At 33.5% G+C, this 17361-nt stretch overlaps 1 protein-coding gene across 2 annotated transcripts; it reads right to left on the bottom strand.

Moving 5' to 3' along the window:
- Positions 1–1846: 1846 nt before the first annotated feature.
- Positions 1847–4967, bottom strand: LOC118045175 (vesicle-associated membrane protein 727). 2 transcript variants are annotated; one of them, XM_035053730.2, is made up of 6 exons: positions 4813–4967; positions 3898–4142; positions 3611–3806; positions 3406–3526; positions 2235–2297; positions 1847–2155 (listed from the first exon to the last, which is right to left on the bottom strand). In XM_035053730.2, exons 2-6 carry the CDS (start codon positions 4088–4090, stop codon positions 2012–2014), a joined length of 717 nt encoding a protein of 238 aa, XP_034909621.1. In that variant the 5' UTR covers positions 4091–4142; positions 4813–4967; the 3' UTR covers positions 1847–2011. The 2 variants fall into 2 exon arrangements, with proteins under 2 accessions (XP_034909621.1, XP_034909622.1); XM_035053731.2 differs by having other exon boundaries at positions 4751–4890.
- Between the last annotated feature and the right edge of the window lie 12394 nt (positions 4968–17361).

Below are 17361 nucleotides of genomic sequence, written 5' to 3'. Positions count from 1 at the left end.
AGCATGGGGATGATCATGGAGTCCCCTCTTGTCATCAACACTCTGGAGGTCATTAAAATCACCCATACATAGCCATGACAAATCTGATCTTCGGATGAATGCACGCCGCAAAATATTCCAGGACCCCTTCGTCTGCTGCGAGCAGGTAACCCATAGAATCCAGTAAATCTCCATTCAAACAAATCCTCTTCTGAAATAATTAAGTCCACATGATTTTGAGAAAACCCCGACAGTGAAACCCTGCTGCTATTCTTCCAAAACACAGTCAAACCACCCTCTCTCCCCAATCTATCAACACTAAAACAACCCTCCTAATTTGTTCCAGTTCTAAGAAAATCAACCCTGCTACTGCGAACTAACATTTCTGACAGGGACACAATATCAGGTTTTTTGGAAGTAATAAGCTCTTTTGGAGCCTGAACTGCCCGTGGGTTTCCAAGCCCACGACAGTTCCAACTAAGAACACTCATGGTTGCTGGAAGGCCTGATCCACATGCCTTGCCAATATCGAATTGTTATCACTTGGAACCCCAACCTCTTGATCAGAGAAAGAAGGCCCTGCAAATGGAGTACACCTTTCGGAATTCATTTTGTAACCGTCTGTAACAGCTTCCTCATTAATGTGCTGTGATTGATTAGGAGGCTGGAATAACGTGGCAGTTACAGATTCGTTACCCTCCCGCAGCCATCGACCACCATCCTGGCCGGAGCTTCTCCTTTCCGACGCCCTTAACCATGCCCCCCAATCCCTCCTAACCTCCCTCTCATGCATCTCAAACAAATGCTCACAAAATCAATCTGCATGACCAAGTCTTTCATATTTGAATTGGACCATATACCAGGAGCCTTCTCCCTTGCGTATTTTCTTCAAAGGGTGGTGAACATCAATTGTGACCCTAATCCTCACGTCCTCCGAGCTCCATTGTTGTTGATGGTATCATAATCAACAAAGGTACCGATGAAGTAACCGGTTGCTTGCCTAAACCTTAGGACATGTAACCCACTGGAAGCTCATGAATATGGACCCAAAAATCAACATGGTTAACAGGGATTTGACTTGGGACATCACCTTCAACAAGTCGATGTAACAAAAGCAAATGATTTTCAAACGTCCAGGGAGCCCCCTCAAGAACCCTTTTCATATTCACACTGTGAAAAAATTGAATCAAGTACTTGCTGTCGCTGAGTTCCCTAGTGCACATACCCCTGCCTGGACGCCAAAGACTTGTCACTTTGTTCCTCGTAGCATTAAAATTGATATATCTGTCTGTGAGGAAGCGTCCGGCAAGGCACAAATCTTAAGATTGTACTGTTGTATCGGAGTCTACATTTTCCAATACAAGTTCTTCCTCATCTTCCATGAGAGAGAGACATAAACTTACACTCCCAAACAAGACAAACCTTGAAAAATTACCCCAACACCTTGCCACTCAAGCAAGACAAACAGCCTCTCAAATAAAGAGAGACAAAAATTAGCCTCACTCTAGTTTATCAGAGACATTCATGCTGCTACGTTAACTTGAGTTTCAAACAACAAGTTTAGTGTTTAGTAACATAGACTATTAAGGTTTAGAAGATAATTCAAGATTAAATACCTGTCTTCTCTTCATGGTAGCTTATGTTTTTCCCAACCACGGTAAAAAAATCATCTACTCAACCAAGTAGCTTTCGCTGATATAGCATTTTAAATCCTGGCTTTTAGAAGATAAAATAACTTTCTTTTTTCAATTTATGAATACCTGTTTTTCATTTATTCAAGATTTCAATTGGCAATATGTGGCGAACAATTTAAGTTCAAAGAATTATTCATTCAGTTAGGCCACAACTTCTACAGAAAGAAGTGATATCAACAGAAATACAGAACGATTATCAAGTGCAGATATTTAATTACAATGTTGAAAGGGTAGATCTAAATTCCGGGAGTAGTCTCCACATTCAAGCACCACTGTACAACAGAATAAAAAGCAAACTGCAAATGCTACTACATTAGCCATCTTGCTACCCTAGCAGTCTAACATTTGAAACCTCCACAAGCAACAAACCACAGGATCAGAATTACGACAAGGACTCCCCCTCCCACCATCAACTTCATTTGGAGATTCTGAAGCCACATCTTGCGTCGCAATTGCCTTCCTTGCCTCTGGAAGCTGTCAGCCTGTATTGCAAGGACACAAGCAAACTGTTACAAGGTCCCCCAAAATGGCACTCAGAGGTAACCAATGAAAGGTATGTACCTGGAACTGGAGGTTTTCTGTTTTATCTACCAGAAGTTCAATCCTCTCTCCACGGTCCAGAACCTGCAATTCACTAAATTAGCCACTATATTCAACAAAAACTTGTTAATCACTTTGCAGATTGGCGTAAGATTAAATTTAAACAATCTCAGTTCACTGCACATAATATAAATCAACCAGCCTTGTGTATAAGTTATAGCAGTAGTTTAACTTGTTTCAAGTGATGAACAAACTTGACCAACTCCAAACCACTCAACTTGCAACAGTGTAATATCAATCACATGATAGTAGCAACTGCAGTTGTCAATCTCAGCCAAATATGCCCAACTCCTATGTTGCATGTCAGCTATACAAGGTAAATTGATGCTTCCAAACATAAAATTCCCATCCACAAACATCAAACCAGATATTTTGTCTGGTAACATCACTGATCTCCAGGTAAGGAATCTATGCTTGAATTTCAAGGTGAAAGCGATACCATTAAGTAACCAACAAAGTTGCCTTTATTGATCACCAGATTAACCAGTGAATTCATGGCATGCTCAGCCCTATCGATCAATAACATGATACGGTGTGCTAAAACATCGGAGAAATGATGGTTTATCTCTAATGAGTCCCTTGTCAATAATCACCAATTGCCCATCTGTCAATGACTAGAGAAGTGATGAAGATTGTTTTCATGTGTGGGGATAATATTCATGATCCTCAATGGCTTACGCTGAGAGAACACACTCCAGAAGTGGAGTAGATTGAGTGGAGTCATATTAAGGTGACTACCTGAAAGCTTCACTTTATTCTTGACATTCTATCAGATGAGCAGACATTACTCATACACCTTGATGTCCAGAATCAACCAAGTAGCAAGCAAATGGAGTGATAAGAAGCAATTTTACACCTTCCACATCCCTCCCATCACCAACCAAAAGAAAGAGAAGAAGAATACATTCACACTAACATACTGGTGGTAAACGCATAAGGAACCAGAGTCAACAGCATCCACTTGTTGTTACAGAAAAAAGAAAAGAAAAGAAAACAGCATCCATTCATGCTGAAATCTCCAAATTAATATGATGGTGAGAAATTATGTAGCAGAAAGTATATTTTGACTTTAATGCTAAACATAAATTGGTTTATCACCAACATTACTCTCAACAAAACATGAAACGTGTACCTTTTCAATGTTGTCCATCATAATCCCCTTGACCTCCGTGATCTGAGCCTTTAACTTGGATAGCTTACTGATCTCTTCTGGATGGTTCAAGCAGTACTGCATATGCTCCTTTAGTCTTGGCCTGTTAAGCAGAACAGGATATCAAAAGTTAATGCAACATGTAACAACAGAAACCTTAAAATTTAACATAAACAGAACCACACACCCAAACTCCCTGTCAAGATTGTAGGCAACGCTAAAGCGGTCTTCAAACAAGTCGTCGTCATCATCGTCATCAGCTAGTGGGTGTGCCTCATTTTTAATACTGGCGCTATACCGCTGTTTAAAATCATCCTTCACTCGTTCAAGAAATACAAAAGGCAAACCCCTCCCAGCCGATTCATCTGCAACTGCAAGAAAAACTGCAAACCCAGCACAAAAACCTTCAGCACACATTTCCCTATGACAAGAACCTAAACTCTAAATCAACAGTCAACAAGAACAAAACATTACCAAATCCATTATCAATGAGGAAGTTAAACGTGTGCCCATCACAAGAGTATGTGTACTTGCTGCTATTGGAAGGGAGCTTCTGTAAACACTGAACAGCAACGGTACTGAAGTTCCCTGAATATGAAGTGTGCTCTGCTAAAACCACATTTCCCTTTGCCACGAAACTATATATCAAGCCTCTCTGACTACTCATCCTTAAAATTATCGTTTCCCTTCACCTCAGGATCCTCAAAAATAATATGAACCTGACAAAAAAAAGTCAAGAATCCAAAAATCAGACAATTTTCAAACCTCAGCACCAAAACACAAAATTCTCGTCAAGATAATAAATAGTCGAAAAAACAAAAACCCAGCTCACAAATTAGTCTATGATTATAGATTAACCATAAAATTAAAGTATCAAACATATTTAGATTGCCACAAATACAGCTCCAACAGTAAACAAAACCTCAGATTTAGAAAGAAAACAAAGTATCCATCAAATCTCAAGCGAAAGCAAGCTAAAACAAATATCAATTCACAGAAATTCAACCCTAATCATCTCTTTGGTTACAAAGAAAGAAAGAAAACAAGACAAAGAGCAAGGAAATCAAAGGAATTCGGAATCCAACAACAGAAACTTCGAAACCCATATTTAGGTTTTCCATGTGAAGAAGATAAAGAGTCGATGCATGCATTAACTAAAGATTTTCCTCCCAATTTTCCTTGATTTTCCCGGCAACCAAACAGAAGTAATGCAAACAGAATCTATAAGAGATTCTGAGAATTGATTGCAAAATTAAACAGCTTGGGTCGGTTTAAATGACAGGTTTTGGTAATCTAATTAATTACAAAAAAAAGGAATGAATTTTACTCTTGTCGTAAAAAATCTGATCCAAATCAAGATGAAGTAAGGAAGAGAGATTAAGGGGGAACCTGGACTTTGCTGGGAGTGCAAGACTTGACCTTGAGCCGTTGAGAGGTGTGCTAGAGAGATGTTGATGTTTTTTTATTTTATTTTATCTTTCTGTTTGATTTTTCAGAATTCATTATTATATATAAAGCTAAAAATCAGACTATTATATATAAAGCTAAAAATCGGACTTTTACCCCGTATTAACTCATAATTTACTGTGCTGTGTATAAGGAATTTACTATTTTACCCCTGCCTTACAAGAAAATAAGATTTCTCTATGAAAATAGCTAGATTATATTTTATTTCAATCCGTATAATTCTTCAATGTTCAGTTTCTACTACCAAAGCCTTTAAATTTTCCTAATGTTTGCCCTTAAAGTTTTTAGTTCAGGCGTTAACTTAAGACTTTTTTTTTTCCCTGACGGTGAAAGGTATTTTTATGACGTGTTAAATAATACTAGATATTTTCATAGAGAAATCTTATTTTTCAAGAATACAATCCTCACATAAACTGAGTGCATTAAAAAAATTTAATAAATTTATATTTAACTAGATATCAATCATGGAAGGTGAACAATTGAAGATGGAGGGAGATAACATTCACCGAGTAGTGAAACGAGGATTTTTCTATAATTATAAAATAATAAATCCGAGACTAATAATTGATTGATTACCACATGATTATCATTATCCAGTGTTATGTAAAATTATTATAACAACTTAATGTTATCGGTTTAAATTGTGTTAGAAAACAATAAAAAAACTTTGGATGATTTATTATTATTATTATTATTATTAATGTAATTATTTGAATCAATTTGTAAACATATTAACTAATCTTACGGATCTTGAAATTAATGATCATATATCTAAATTTTTAATTATAATTATTATTTTAAAAATTATAAAGCTCGAATTTAAAATTACAGAAATAACAAAACCTTTTTAATCCCTTTTCTTAATCGATAAGCTTTGTGGGAAGGAATTACGAGAGGAAACATTCATACAATTCCTGCAAATCTTCCTCGAATTTACTACATAATTCATTCACGCGCTCAACCCCTCTCATACATTACACATTATATAATATAAGTTTCCAAATCCTGATGTTGCTTTATCTCATGTCTCTCTATCTTCCATGCCGGTGGCGGTGCGTGGGTCTTCAAAGTCTGGCCTCTTTGTGCACGTGAACAGCAATTAATGCTAGCTACATATATTTGGTTAATCATTTAATTTCCTTTATTCTAAATTTGTTCCTCTCATATAGATGTTGCTCTCCCCAAGGATCAATCATAAATGATGGCGGGGTTGATTAGATCATTAATACGGTGCGTGTTCGCTTTCTAATTAATTAATTATTTTTATTTTTTCGTATATGTTCACCGTCCAAGTAATAAACTTCCATATTTCCTTTTACTTTCAAAAACACGGATTCATGGCAAATATTTTCAACACACACACGTGTCTAGAAAATCAATTAATTATAATTAGCTCAGGCACGCCTATACCGAGTGTTTAGGAATATATTTGTAGTTGTTTTTTAAAATATTTTTTATTTAAAAATATATTAAAATAATTATTTTTATTTTAAAAAAAATTATTTTTGATATCAATATATTAAAATAATCTAAAAACATAAAATAAAAATTTAATAAAAAATATAACATAAAAAAGCAAAATTCGACAACACACATGTACCACTGCTGGTACTGTACCACAGTACCAGCAGTGTCAGAGTCCACGACCCTACTGTTCATAGAAATTACATTCTTTTATGACGGCAAGAAGGAATATGCTTTTTGATAAATTGGTTGTTTTTAAAATGATTTTTATTTAAAAATATATTTTTTAAATTAGTAAAATAAATACAAATGTATATTTTAATTTATAAAATTATAATTATTATAAAAAATAATCAACCAATTAATACAACTGAATCTAACTAATTAAATACTCGAGAGATAGAAGAATTAAAATTTGACTATATCACATTTCATAAACATTATTCTTCCTAGTGTCTTTACTCGGAAACGTTTGAAAATATTTTTTTTAAAAAAACACCTTTTCCTTTCGTTTTCTTTTATTTCCATCAACCCTGATTGGAACTAGCTAACGGTCAAACTCACACTTTCAGCTCAAAATATTCTATTTTAATATTACGCGTCATCCTGGCTTCATGTTTGAAGATATTTTATTTAAAAATATCTTCAACTTCCCGTTGCATAAGCAGCCCTTAAGCTGAACATGAGCTTCATAAAACAGTAACAAGATTTAATATATCAATCAATTTTTATTTTCTGATTGGGTTTTGATCATATCATGACCAATTCACTCATATCCATCCACATTTTGCTAATTAAATCTCTGAACTAGTATAATTAAATTAAAACATAATTTAATTTTTTGATATTTTTAAATTATTTTAACATGCTAATGATAAATATTTCAAAATATATATATATAATATTATTTTAACATATTTTTAAATAAAAAATACTTTAAAATAATTATTATAACATTTTCAAACATGTGTTTCTTTATTTGGGTTGAAGTTACGTATATATTTGAAAATGTGATTGTGGTTGCTTTTTAAAATGCTATTCACTCAGAAAAATATGTTAATAAAATTTTTTTATTTTTAAAAAAATTATTTTTAAAATCAGCATATTAAAATGATTTGAAAATATCAAAAAGATATTAATTCAAAACAAAATAAATTTAAATTTTTAAAAAATATTTTTAAAATGCAGTGTTAAACACACTTAAATAAGTTTGCACTTTATACCAAATGAGTGTGGTAGCGGTTGCTTTTCAAATAGTTTTTTGTGCCGAAAAATATGCCAATAATGTTTTTTTTTTTTTAAAAATTATTTTTAATATCAGCATATCAAAACGATCCAGAAAGTATAAATCAAGCTCAATTTTAACAAAAAAAAAAATTGAATATTTGCAAAAAACTGTTTGGACCGCAGTGCCAAACAGCCGTGCATGGTGAACCTCTTTTCATTTTCATTGCGGTGAAGATAAAAAAAAAAAAAAAACAAACGTCCTTTTAGGACAAAGTACAATTTGGCTGCTTCTAAAGGTTTTGTCCCTAGCTATGAACGGCCGTGATTATATCACTCGTGTGAAACCAGCTGCATGGCTTCTTTATTACATATCATTAGTGTTTTTTAAAATATGGTTAATTGTTTTTTAAAATATTTTTTATTTATTAAAATAATATATTTTTAAAATTTTTTAAAAATATTTTTAACATCAATATATCAAAATAATCTAAACATATTAAAAAAATTTAATTTAAAATAAATAAAAAAATAAATTTTTTAAAATTGTTTCTAAAATATTTTTGAAATGCAAAATTAAATAGAGTTAATTTATTCTAATTAATATGAAGATGTACAACAGGATTTTAGGTATTGGAAGAAATTGAAATATAATAATATCAATTCATATTGAATGAAATGTAATAATATCGGGCATCATTTTGCAACTTGCACATATGTATACGTACAGACAAAAATAGCATATTATTCCAGGAAATTAATACCTAGCTCCCCTTTACCGCGTTTAAATGGACGCTGTAGAACCACGGCGACATGCGTGGCTGATATTTTCCTGGTAATTTACAGAAATAATTAATTATAACTTTGTTCCTTTTATTTTAAAAATAGAAAAGATATAAAAAAATAAGTATAATGAAAGGCTTACTAATAAAAAATCATTTTTTAAAATAAAATAAAATTTAGCATGATCAAAACAATGTCCTTGCGTGCCACCTCACACTCAAGCTAAGAGGTGAGCTGCTCCAAGGGTCATTTAGAATTATGTTATCATGTTATGAAAATCTATTGCGCTGTCATAATCATATTGTTATTAAGCTTAACAATTACCAAATCTTTTTTATCATTTTGAAATTTTAAATTTCATCTTCCATTGTTTTTTCTTTTCCAATTTCATGTTTAAAATCTCAATTTAAAAGACACAGACAAAGATATCCTGACGACGTATATAGAGGGTAGGTATCCATGAATCAAATGGCCCTGTAATTAGAAGCTTTCTTAATCCACAAGCTAATTTGAGGAAAGGAAATAGGGGAGAAACATCCATGCAGTTTCTGCAAATCTTCCTCGAATTTTGCAGCATTCATTTACCTCTCAACCCTCCATAACTAGCTCTATATATCATGGCTAGCTTGTGAATCAAGCTAATTAAACATAACAGTACTGATCAATTCATTCCTCTTCTAGCTGTCTACGTACAACCTCTCCTCAAAAATCTCAAAACCATGGGGTTCTGCCACGAGATATCCATGAAGACACCGCTTGTGCTTGCAAGAGCTCTGCTTCTTGTCCTCCTCATTTTTAGCAGTGCTATAGAAACTGGGGCGCTAGCAAGGACTTTGAACAGCATGAAGCCGCCGCCAGCACCTCGTGCAACCACCGAGGCGTATGATCCAAACAGTAACCGCCCGGTTGCGCCATCTTCCCCTAACTGTTCCACATTCATCCCTGGACATTGCGGAGGTCGGAACTGATATTGCTTTATCTCATGCCTATATATCTTGAACGCTGGTGGCGGTGGGTCTTCAAAGTCTTCACTAATTTACGCGTGAACAACGAAGCTAGCGCTAGATATTTGGCTAATCATTTTCCTTTTTTCTAAATTTGTTCCTCTGATATGTTGATCTCCCTCAGCGCAAAGACGGCTCATAAATGATGGCCGGATGGATAAGATCATTAGTATGGTTTGTGCTCGCTTTCTAATTCATTAATTATTTTTATTTTTTTCATATATGTTCACGGTCCAATAATAAACTTCTATATTGTTTCTCTTTACTTTCAAGAACGCGGATTCATGGCAAATATATATTGAATAATCTGTTGAGTTGATGGCAGTAAATGACCCCTTTGACTTTCTATTATGATGGCAAGGAAGATGTTTTTTAATATGCTCTCGTACGTTGTTTTTATTAATTATAATTTATTACCGTAGTTCTCGTAAAAAGGTGTTATTTTTTTTTTATCACAATTTAAATGTTGTTATTTTAAATTGTGATAAAAAAAAAAAACCACCCTTTTACCCTGGCTTTCTCTTATTTCCATCAACTCTTGGAACTACCTGTCAAACTCACATATCCGCGTTATCTCGGCTGCATGCATGCTTGGATGTGTGATTGGTTGACTACTCGTACTTTGTCCTAAAAAGGACACTGCTTTAAATTTCTATGCAATATGAGACGTGTTATTATCGAAATTGTTTGTTTCTGTTTTACAAATATTTTTTAAAAATTTTAATTTTTTTATTAATTTCAAATTAATATTTTTTTAGTATTTTCAAATTATTTTGATGTATTGATGTTAAAAATAATTTTTAAAAAATAAAAAAATATATATTAACATATATTTTAATATAAAAATTTATTTAAAAAATAACGAAAACTACACTGACAAACAATCTTTACGCATCGAAACATAAAACGCGTTCTGCTGCCTTATTTGAATCTTTTGATGAGTTGAAGAGACGTGTAGGCTTCTAAAGGCTTGTGTTCCTAGCTAGGAACGGCCTGATGATTCCACTGCTGTCAAACCAGTATCGGCCGGCTTGTTGGCCCTTGTTTTTTACCATTAAATATCCTGCGATGGTTTTTTACCCTACTGGTATTTCTTTTGCAGAGAGTTCATTTTAATTAATCTGAAGATGGGCAAGTGCATCATCTTGCAGCTTGCACGTATGTATACGTACGTACACACAAAAATACCGTCTTTTGTTAGCAAGGGAATTAATCGAAGGAATTCAGAATCGAATCACCGAAACTTCCGAGCATGTACTTGGGCTTTTCATGTAAAGAAGGTTGAAGTCAAAGCATGCATCAACTACAAAAATTTCCCTGTATTTCCTTCATTTTCTCGGCGACCAAACAGATTGAGCCCCTTTGGTATTGGAAGTTGCCTCTGGTTTAACAAATAACGAGCAGGTTTTTTTGCGACCAAACAGATTGAGCCCCATATAATTAGAAGGTTTTTTTTTTTGCGTTGTTTTTCTTTTTATAAATATATTAAAATAATATATTTTTATTTTTAAAAATTATTTTTAACATTAATACATTAAAAATATCTGAAAATATTAAAGTAATATTCATTTAAAGTAAAGAAAAAAAATAAAGAAATTTTAAATTATTTTAAAAATGCTTTTGAAACTTTGAAACATTCGTAGCCTTAATCGACAAGAGAAGGAATTAGGAGAGAAACATCGATGCAGTTTCATCCCTGCAAATCTTCCTCTGATTTACAGCATTTCATTAATTACCCCTCTCAACCCTCTAATATTCTCTCTCTCTCTCTCTCTCTATATATATATATATATAGAGAGAGAGAGAGAGACACACACACAACATATAATCGTGTCTTGTGAATCAAGCATAACAGCACCCAATTCATTCCTCTTCACAACAAGTTTAGCTGCCTAACACCTCCCCTCAGAAATCTCAAAAGTCAAAACGATGGCGTTCTGCCACGAGATCTCCATGAAGACACCTCTTGTGCTAGCAAAAGCTTTGCTTCTTGTCCTCCTCATTTTTAGCAGTGCTATAGAAACTGGGGCACTTGCAAGGACTTTGAACAGCATGAAGCCGCCGCCGCCACCTGGTGCAATGACCAGCAAGGTGTATGATCCAAACAGTGGCCGCCTGGTTCCGCCATCTTCCCCTAACTGCCGCTCATACATCCCTGGACATTGCGGAGGTCGGAACTGATGAGTTTCCAAATCCATGCCTATATCTTGCACTCTGGTGGCGGTGGGTCTTCAAAGTCTAGCCTCTTTATACACGTGAACAACAAAGCTAACTAGATGTTTGGTTAATCATTTAATTTCCTTTATTCTAAATTTGTTCCTCTGATATGTTGTTCTCCCTCAGGGCAAAGATCGATCATAAATATTGATGGCCAGATTGATTTAGATCATTTGTATGGTATGTGTTCATTTTCTAATTAATTATTTATTTTTATTTTTTTCGTATATGTTCACGGTCCAAGTAATAAAATTCCATGTTTTTACTTTAAAAACCTCGGATTCATGACAAATAGTTTCATCACACAATTATTATGTGTAAAGTCAGTACGGCTACTACTTTTTTCCATTGCAGAAAATGCTAAAATGGGGAGCTGTAATAAGTCAGCCTTTTGACATTCGAAAATGCTTTTTGTATTGTTCTCGGAAGTTGTTTTTATTAATTATAATTTATTACCAAAGGTCTCATCAACTACACAGTTATTATAATTGTGATAGTTATTGTTTTTTTTTTTAAATAATTTATATTTAAAGATATATTAATGTAATATTATTTTAATTTTTTAAGTTAATAAGTTAGAAAAACAGTCAAAATCGCATTTTCAACTCAAAAGATTCGTACGCGTAATCTGGGCTTCATGTTTGGACGTGTAATTACTTTCACATCACTTTGCACAGAAATTAAAGCACTCCTTAAGCTGGACATGAGCTTAATAAAACAGCAACAATATTCAATATATGAATCGTTTTTTTTTAATTATTTTCTGATTGGGTTTTTGATCATATCATGACCAACTCACTCATATCAATCTATATTTTACTTAAAATTAAAACCCAACTCAATATTTAAATTATTATCAAAGAAAAAGGCCACACACAATTAACGTAACCACGCGCACATTTCATTTACGACATTATTGATTAAGATTTTATACAAAGTGCTGCCTAATTAAGAACCCCATATAATAATAAAAAAAGAGAGAGAGAAAGAAAAAAAGAAAGAAATCTCAACCAAGTTGATGGCTTTGTGGCTTTATTTGGCTTGAAGTGCATGGTGGGCTTTATACCTAATTTGCTTGATATCCCCATATATACATGGTAAAGCTCTTTTCCATTGTCATTGCGGTGAAGATAAAAAGACAAACGTGTGTGCCTTTTAGGCAAAAGCTCAACCTCCTTGGGCTTCTGAAGGTTTTGCCCCTAGCTATGAACGGCTGTGATAATTTCACTTGTGTGAAAGCAGCTGCATCGGCTTAGCTTGAGGTGGTGGGCTGTGCTAATCTGCCAGAAATTTGTGGGTGGTGGAACCGTGCCTCTGCTGCCCGTAGCTTACCTCCTGTTCATATCATCACCAAGCATTAACAAAGAGAAAATAAAATGTTGAGAAAAATATAAAAAAAAATGACATGGCAGGGTTTTATTTATTTTATTTCTTGTGGTAGTGGCCGGCGCATAAAGAATTTCTCAGCAATTGCCTGTGGTTTTGTACCGTGGTGAAAAAGGAAAAAAAAAAAAAAGGAAAATTAAAAGAGTAATGAGATTCAATAAGATGGTGTGCACGCATGATCAGGACAGTCTTGACTCTTGAGTATAGAGATTAGGGAGAAAGATGCTGGGGGCATCTTTTGATTCTTTTATTTCGTGGTTCAAGGACTTCACAGCCTTGCTTACATTTTAAATATTCTGTTTTGAATTGTGGTTATAGTTGTTTTTTAAAGTGTGTTTTGTGGTAAAATTATATATCAGAATGATATTTTTTTTATTATTTTTTAAAAATTATTTTTGAGATTAACGCATCAAAACGATTCAAAATATATAAAAAACATTATTTTTTTATAACTTGATTTTCACCACGTTTCCAAATAGTGTGTTATAAAAAAAAATCACCATCATTGGTGTTATAAGAAGTAATAAATCTTTATAAATTAAATATGAAATCCCAAGTTCAAACTTGTCAATTCTATATATTTATAAACAAATATAAAATACATGCTTGATTGAAGAGATATATATATAAATAAATATATTTATGAGATAATTTTAAAGTAAATTTTTATTTTTTAATAAAAAGACAAAAAAAAAACATATACTCTTTGTCAAGACTATATTTAATTTCATCTCTTGTATTCCATAATAATAACTAAATGGAAATATTTTACAAAATACGTAAATAATTGAGTCTTTAGATTAACTCATGACAAAAAAAATTATTGCAGTCTCAAGATGGAATCCTCAAAGTTAATTATGAGATGATTGGGGTTTTTTCGGTAGAGAAATATCTTTAAAGGGAACTGTATCTCACATAAATTTTAAATTAAGTGATAATTAAAATTTAGAGTTAATTGAATTTAGCAGTGAGCACATGAAGATACAGAAATTAAACTATATATATATATATATATATATATATATATATATATATATATATATATATATATATATATAGAGAGAGAGAGAGAGAGAGAGAGAGAGAGAGAGAGAGAGAGAGAGAGAGAGAGAGTAGTTCACTAAATATATACAGACAAAAATACCATATTCCAGGAAATTATACGTCCTTTGCGTGAGCTATAGAACCACTGCAACATGGGTGCTCGATCGATTTCCTGGTAATTTCTTAGCTAGTAAACACCGCAATCTCTTAATTGATTCCGTATCCTCTCGGCCAACGTGAGAGACTAAAGTTTGAGGTTCAGACAATAAACACCCACTTGTGTAAATGTAAAGCTCCAACCACTGCGATATTGTTTATGACAGGAAAGTAAAAGCAGCATGCTCTCCATGATCTGCAATAATCAGCTATTACGAAGATGCATAGAGATATATAGAAATAAAGGAGGATATTGTCGGTGTAAAAAGTCTCGAGTCCCAGAATTGCTTGGATAGTTCTGGCATGGTTCAACGGACCTTCGAAGGCTTCGATTTTATATCACTGTGGATTCTGCAAGGGGGAAAAACACTTCGGAGAAAAAACAGCACTCAAAATGAATAGAACGGGGGAGGGGCTGTGAAGGGAAGACTCAAAATTAAATATGAAATACTTCGATTTTTTAGATAAATATCTTTATTTTTAAATACATGATGGACTTGATTGACTCAAGCAAGTTGATATTATTTTAATTAGATAAAAACATATTGACTTTAGTGTTAAAGAATAATATAAACTATATCCTGAAATCTCACCTAAAAGCTTAAGATATTGGGTTATGATTGTTCTTTGACATGGTATTAGAGTTTTGGTGACCAAGCGGTCACGAATTCGAATCTCACCATCTCTATTTATTTGATAAAAATTAAGTACAAGATAATATGAACCTCTACAAGTTTCAAGCTCAAAAAGCTTTCACTTGAGGATTTATGCTATTAGGTTGAGATGAATGGTTCTTTAACATGCAAAATGATTAAACAAAAAATAATCAGATGAAAATAACATATGAGTTTAATTCTCAGCTCATTGAAAATAAAAAAGGCAAAACTGGATAAAAAAAGTACCTAAAAATAGAGATTTTCTTATTATTATTTCAATATTTACCAATTATGACAACAAGTATGTATCATGTTAAGTTTCTGTTTCCATTGTATTTACATGCACGGCATATTAAAATTATTTTACAGTTATAGGGTAACGTTGAACTGAAAATACTTAGGAAGATGAGGATGCTAATTAAATATTATGGTTAATTTCTTAAAAAAAACCTTTTCTTCACAGGGAAGAAAGCTCGCGTGCGCATTTTCTTGAAGTTCCATGAAAGTTACAAGCGCAATTCATTTTACTTAAATCCTTCCTCGATCTATAAAAGACTTCATTACGCTAGCTTCATAGCCCAATTCACACTTTCAACTTGCACTGGATTAATTTAATTTCTCTAGAAAAATCAACCATACACGCGCGCGCACCAGTACTTTTTCTGCAGTTTTTTTTTTTCAGAATCATGCAATATATCTGCATGAAGGCTGTTTTTGTCGCAGCAAAAGCTATGATCCTTTTGGCCCTCATTTTAAGTAGTTTTCCAACTCTTGCATTTGCAAGGACGAGCAATATGATGCCACCATTTGGTGCACACAAGGTGTATCTGCCCCAGGGCAACCGTCCAGTTGCACCCTCTAGCCCTAATGGCTGCACTTACGTTCCTACCCCTGCTGGTGCTCCTGGACACTGTGGACTTCGTCACTGAACTCCAAATCCTCATGACACCACTGCATGCCTATCTTGGAAGGCGGGTCTTAAAAATCTAGCCTCCTTTTCAATAAATACGTGAATGATGATGGCTAAATCTTTGGTGCAAATAGTTCTAATTAAGTCGTAGGTAGAAGACTAGCTAGCTTTCTGGTGGTCTGAAAGGGAACCTTTGGATATTCACTGCTTGTAGTTATAAATAAAATATTTGGTACCTAGCTGTCAGGTGCAGCCATTGATTGCCGTTTCTTCTTTATTTTGTTGTTCTGGTAATGACTTCTATATTATCTCCTTTGATTTCAGCTTATTTATAGACAAGCTGATCATATAGTACGAAGAATTGCATGTAAATTATTTATAGACAAGCTGATCATATAGTACGAAAAATTATTGTAGTCTCAAGATGGAATCCTCAAAGTTAATTATGAGATGATGGGGTTTTTCCGGTAGAGAAATATCTTTAAAGGGAACTATATCTCATATAAATTTTAAATTAAGTGATGTTAAAATTTAGAGTTCATTGAATTTAGTAGTGCGCACACGAAGATACAGAAATTAAACTACACACACACACACATATATATATAGAAGTTCACTAAATATATACAGACAAAAATACCATATTCCAGGAAATTATACCTCCTTTGCGTGAGCTATAGAACCACTGCAACATGGGTGCTCGATCGATTTCCTGGTAATTTACAGGAAAACATTCATAATAATACTTGAATACAATTTTTATAGAAAAAAAGAAAAAGGATCCATGGCATAAGGCGAGTCCTCAGCTAGTAAACACCGCAATCTCTTAATTGATTCCGTATCCTCTCGGCCAACGTGAGAGACTAAAGTTTGAGGTTCAGACAATAAACTCCCACTTGTGTAAATGTAAAGCTCCAACCACTTCGACAGGAAAGTAAAAGCAGCATGCCCTCCATGATCTGCAATAATCGGCTATTACGAAGGTGCATATATATATATATATAGAAATAAAGGAGGATATTGTCGGTGTAAAAAGTCTCGAGCGCCGGAATTGCTTGGATAGTTCTGGCATGGTTCAACGGACCTTCGAAGGCTTCGATTTTATATCACTGTGGATTAAAAATATTATTTTTAAAAGAGAACAAAGTTTAATTCTCAGTTCATTAAAAATAAAAGGACAAAACTGGATAAAAAAAGTACCTAAAAATTGAGATTTTCTTATTATTATTTCAATATTTAACCACTCATGACAAGAAGTATGTATCATGTTAATTTTCAGTTTCCATTGTATTTACATGCACGGCATATTAAAATTATTTTACAGTTATAGGGTAACGTTGAATTGAAATTACTTGTTAAATATCATCTAACACTGAATTTTCATCAAGTAAGAACTTATTAAGAAATCAACACTTCTATGGAACCTCACAAAGAAGGGCCAAGTATCCAGAGAAACCATGACATGCTATCGTTAAGCAATAATGGCACAGCTGAGAGATTGTTCAAGCTGTCAACACAACATGAAAATCAACGAATCTCAAAATCTAAGCTGTCAATATTCACCCAATCCATGCAATTCAGCAAATTGCTGACTTGACAGCTCAATCTTCACGGTAAATAATTGTCA

Source organism: Populus alba, chromosome 8 (assembly GCF_005239225.2).
Source record: "Populus alba chromosome 8, ASM523922v2, whole genome shotgun sequence".
NCBI classification, from domain to species: domain Eukaryota; kingdom Viridiplantae; phylum Streptophyta; class Magnoliopsida; order Malpighiales; family Salicaceae; genus Populus; species Populus alba.
Note: the sequence above shows the minus strand (reverse complement) of the source record. Positions and strands in the feature narration are given on the sequence as shown.